The sequence below is a fragment of the Triticum aestivum genome, chromosome 5D (genome assembly GCF_018294505.1).
Source record: "Triticum aestivum cultivar Chinese Spring chromosome 5D, IWGSC CS RefSeq v2.1, whole genome shotgun sequence".
Classification (NCBI taxonomy): domain Eukaryota; kingdom Viridiplantae; phylum Streptophyta; class Magnoliopsida; order Poales; family Poaceae; genus Triticum; species Triticum aestivum.
Genome location: NC_057808.1, coordinates 364094845 through 364100297, shown reverse-complemented (window position 1 = coordinate 364100297; position 5453 = coordinate 364094845). Strand labels below are relative to the sequence as shown.

Sequence of the window (5453 nt, the reverse complement as noted above, 5' to 3'; positions counted from 1 at the left end):
CAATGAAAACTATATCCACAGGTTCCCGGAGACAGCCATGCCATATTCTGTCAATCTGTCATGGGGCAGATGTGCTGGCAATGGGGATACAGGCATACAAGGCATTAAAATTGATAAAATGGACTTCCAGCTACTTTCGTCCAGTGATCTCGTGCGAGGCTGCGAATGCCGACAGGATCATTTAATTAACCAACTTTTTTATGCCGAAAGTTGATTACTATGTGAGGTTTCCTTGTAAACTCTACAAGTAAAGAAGGTACGAACAATTAGTTGCATTTTTACGCTTGCTTGATGAAGAGGTGCCACCCCTGTAGAACAACGAGAAATACCGTTGGACCAAAAGTAACCGAGCTGCAACAGAAGAACTTTCTCGTGCCATTCGGTGCACCTTTCTGCGGTGAAGTGTTGACCTCCTCCGATGAAGAAGAGGAGGACAAGTTGACTCGTCTCTTCCTTCTCCCAGACGATGCACTGCACTGTTCCTTACCGCTGGTATGGGTCATCCAAAGATGCAAATTGATCGAGTCAAACCGATCCGACGGCGCCGATAGCCCCGCCCGTCGCATCCGACGGCGGCCCCGCCACCAGCAAGGATTATAAACTGACCGCTTCCTGCCAAGTCCCGCCCCCCGATCCCCAACCTCTTCGCGGCTCCATCCCACCTGCTCGCGCGGCGCCAATCGCCCGCCATGGGCCTCAAGCTCCTGCGGCTCGCGGCGACGCTCCTCTCCCCGGGGGCCGCCTCCCCGGCCCCCGGCGCCGACGCGCAGGGCGCGGTCCTGCGGGCGACGGCGCACCACCCGTCGACGGTCCCGCCGTCCGCGCACCACCTGGACGCGCTCCTCGCCTTCGGCCGCGGCTCGCGCCTCTCCGCCGCGGCGCTCGCGTCCGCCTTCACGGACCGCCTGCGCGCCGCGGCCGCCGGCGGCGGCGACGCCTCCGTGGCCCTCAAGTGCCTCGTCGCGCTCAGGGTCCTGCTCGCCCGCGGCGCCTTCATCCTCCGCGACCAGCTCCTCGTCGCCCTCCTCCGCCACCCGGCCTCGGGCCGCAACCCTCTCGCGCTCGCCGCCTTCCCGCTGGGCCGCTCCTTCGCGGCCGCCTCCTGGGTCCGCTTCTCCGCGCGCCTGCTCGAGGTGCTCCTCCTCCTGCCGGACGCCTCCTGCGACCCCGAGCACCTCACCGCGCTCCCCAACCCGCACCTCGTCTCCGAGCTCGCCGCCTTCGCGTCCGTCGCCGCCGCCGTCCGCCAGGCGCCGCCCCCTTCATGCGCGCCGCAGGCCCACGCCCTCGTCTGGGAGGCCATCCGGCTGGCCGAGGAGGACCGCGTCACGGCGGAGCGCAACATCGCCGCGAGGGTCCGGGAGATGAGCGAGCGCATCGACACGCTCGGGCTGGCCGACGCGATGGAGCTCGTCTGCGTGCTGAAGCGGGTGGAGGAGAGCGCGGCGTCCCCGCCGGAGTGGAAGTGGGCGGGGCTGGACGAGGCCGTCGTGGCCGACGCGCGGCGCCTGCGCGAGCGCGCCGAGGAGGTGCTGCTGCGGAGGACGGAGCAGGACAGGCGGCTGCTGCGGAGGGACCCGGCGTGGAGCGCGTCCGCGCGCGTCGTCATGCTGCCGGCCCGCGCTGGCGACGGCGCCGCCGTCCGGTTCGGCTCCTCGCGGTGGGCCGGCGCAGTTCCGTCGTGGCGATAGGACATCGGCGGCGATGCCTGTGCCTGCTCCACTGCCTGCAAGTTTCAAACATTTGTTTGTTGTAGAAATCTGAACATTTGTTTGTTGAAGAAGCAGAGAAGAATGATCCAGGCTGCTTTTTTGACCGTTTGATCGAAGATCGATTCGAAGTAGTACAACTCGTTCTTTCTTGATTAAAGTATGTGCTACTTGCTGGTCTCACGATCAAAGACGAGAGCCGTGATGATCCGTGAAGGCGAAAGATTGGTCAGAGCATTGAGTGCTTGACAAGCCCCTTCCGCTCCTGTGCTGGAAAATGACATTTTGCCGCGATTGTTCTCCACAAGATGCAATCATGCAAATTACACGCGTTCTCCGGATGTGGTACAAAATTATGAATCGGATATTTATTTCCTATCATATCACGCACGAATTCGTTCTCCAAACTCTCGATCCGATAGCGCGCACCCTCCATAAACAATTTGCGTCTTTTGACTCTGCAAGATGTGCAGGTGGTATAGACAATGAGGTCACTTGGTTGCGTTGGGTGTACGTGCGCATCAAGCCATGTTGGGGGCTTGTGCTTTTGACTTCTTCATTCATGCGCGTGGCACTCTATTAGTGGATTGCGTTTCGTAATGCTCTCTTTATTTACAAACTAAAGTCGGCGCCACCACGCATAGATAATCCACCTGCTCGCTCCATTTCCAGGCAAATGCCCGCGCAAAAGCGTGGTTCGTACCTACCTAAAAGAGATACCGCAAAACACACCATCCGTTCGGCATTTCATAGTAGCAAAAACTAGTAATAGATGTTCTTTGCTATCCTGCGGAGAACTAGTTATAGATGTTTAACGCGAGGCGGGAATGTCATGTTCGGCTCCTCGCGGTTAGGGAACTTGATTATCGACGTAAGGAACATAAATTGACAACAAGCTGTCAGTTATAGTGATACTTTCTGGTGTGGTCATTTGTGAGGCTGTGGCGCAGGGATGAGGGAAAAAGTGAGGAAAGTTTAGACTCGAGGCAAAACTGAGTAGTACTAAGAAACGAGGGGCACACAAATATGAAAATCCCATATTTATTTGTACATGTATATCCATCTACGCTGGCTCTTTGTAAATAGGGCATGAATTCCACTTCAGCAGCCATATCCAGTGCCGAAGCTAGGCAGGAATCTCAATGGAGTATGGGAGGAAGCCAAAATATGGAGGGGGAGGGGGGGGGGGGGGGGGCGATGCCCCCCTCAGACTTTTACTAAGCTCTTCTACGGGCCAACCACATGGCATAGGTGGGTAAGCAGTTATAAAAAAACGTATCAAAGCTTCGCTACTGGCCACCTCTGAATGCACCGGGGAGGTAGTAGTGATCATAGGCGAGGAGCGTGAGGCTCTCCCCCTCCATGAACTCCTCCGGGCATATCTCACATGCATGTATGTCAGAATGGCCCTCCACCAAGTTTGGCGTCGTGTAGTTCATCGTCCTCAATGCACAATCGTCGCTTCATCAGCAACCCGTGACGGCAGAGGGTGCTTGATCTACTCGAGTGCCCGCCTCGTTGCCTAGCGCCGTCGTATGAAGAAGAAGAGGGCAAGGAGAGGACAATGGCTACAACAAGTCCTCCCACTATCCTCACATTGGTTGGCCAGAGGGATCGGGACAACTACAGAAACCCTTGTCATGATGCCTGCAAAGAAGATTTTTCAAAAAATAGTATTGTTTTACAATAAATTTTTGATTACATACTTAATATGACCTATTTATCGGCGGTGAGCGGTATGTATGCATATGCTACTATTTGAAATTCCCTACACAACTGAAGGTACCGACGGGCCTCAGTGAATAACATAATGCAGGTAGAGCAAAGTTTGTAACAAAGGCAAACACTGGATATTTTTCGATAAAAGGCACTTTTTTCGATAAAAGGCACTTTTTTTGACTCAAATTATAGCATCAAGCGGATACAAAGCATGATCAACAACACTCGACCTCTGCATAACTAAAATACACACAACAAGCAATAGCAAAATGATTTTTTTTTGAATAAAAGAGGTTTCCCTCCGATTTCATTAATGAAACTAAAAGCGAACTGAGCCCAAATGTCTTACAACACACCAGGCCATACCGCTTTCTCTAGATGAACTACCCACTACCCCGCACCCGATCATAGCAAAATGAAATAAGCTAAAAAAGACGACATATCAGCAACACAACAGTAGGATCATATAGGACCAACGCTAAACCTATATCGAAGAAGGTGAAGGACCAATCCGAAGATTATGCCGCCATCCATACTGGATAAAGACCTCCCAATTCGGTGTGTGTGCTTCGCACTTCTTCGTGCGCTTAACATAATCATGTGGTTTCATCGCAAAACGAAACAAAAAACATAATCATGTGGTCCCCTAAAAAACATAATCGTGTGGATGCAATGCGCGCGTAGGTGAGCTATACATAAAATGCACATGTGGCGTTACCGCGGTGCCACAAGAACGGCCTGTGTTTCGCTCCAGGCCTCGACGGGTTACCAGCATCTCCGACGGACGGATCGATTTTGCTGGAAAACCTGGGCTGGGAGCTACGTAAGTAACGGAAAAAACAAGTTTACGTGCGTGCGTACACACGATCGACCATTGACTCCGACTCGGGAAAGTGAGAGACGCGAACAAGAAGCAAACATCAACCGGCTAAGCACGCACCGAATACTAAACGGAGAATGAGCTCACCATCCGTGTGCGAGCTGTCTCCCGTCGTCATCTTCCACAGACCACACTATTGGGCCGGAGTAAGCTTCAGACTATTGGAGTAGGAGGGTGCCTGTTTGTCTCAAAAAAAAAAAAAGAGAATTCCTTATTTGGCCTTTTCTTAAAATTTGCTTCCTTATTTGGCCCAAAATAAAATTTCTTCCCTATTTGACATCTAAAGTAATTTTTGTTTCTTATATGACACTTTTGTACATTTTAGACACTAACTGTGTTAATTATGAGGTGAAAAGACCATTTTACCCCTAATGCATTTTGTAACTATCTTGGATGAAGTAAAAGAGCAATCAGGTCACCCATGTTTTATGGATGTTCAAAGGATGCTGCACATGTATATGTATGCTCCAATATTTTTTCTTATGTAATCTGGTCTGTGTGTGTAAAAACCATACAAAACATCCATAGAATTTGTACTAGCACCCCGGAAAAAATAAGAATTTGTACTAGCATATTTTGATTAGTTCATCATGTTCTGAAGCACAGTATTACACAGTCACATACCACTAAATCCTGAATTTGTTTACACGTTCCAATTAGCACTGCTAGTATATATATGTGATAACTTGTATACCGTGAGAAAAGGCAATGAAGATATTAATGAGAGCGACAAGCTCCCGTGTCCCGTGGCAATTAGTTGTGCCATCGATCTACTAGTCGGCGACTTGTACTTCGTACATGCAAGTGCATCTGGTGCAAATCGATCCAGCTGCTTACGTACTTGTACGCGAGTCTCCCGATTGGCGGCCGGAAAGTAATCAGCCGCGGCTAGCTTGTACTGCATCTCGCCGGAAAATATATGGCACTGTACTTATTCGCAAAAAAGTAAGTAATCATAGGTATGCTAGTACAAGTTTTACGGATGTATTGTACGTCTTTTACACGCACATCCCAGTTTACCTAAGAAAAAAATATTAAAGAATACTCCCCCCGTTCGGAATTATTTGTCTCGGAAATGGATGTATCTAGATAAATCCATTTCCGAGACAAGTAATTCCGAACGGAGGGAATACATATACATGCGC

General features: G+C 51.0%; 1 protein-coding gene across 1 annotated transcript; it reads left to right on the top strand.

Annotated features, from left to right (window-relative positions):
* Positions 1–484: 484 nt before the first annotated feature.
* Positions 485–2090, top strand: LOC123124939 (putative clathrin assembly protein At4g40080). Its single transcript, XM_044545487.1, has one exon. It carries the CDS (start codon positions 690–692, stop codon positions 1689–1691), a length of 1002 nt encoding a protein of 333 aa, XP_044401422.1. The 5' UTR covers positions 485–689; the 3' UTR covers positions 1692–2090.
* Positions 2091–5453: the final 3363 nt, after the last annotated feature.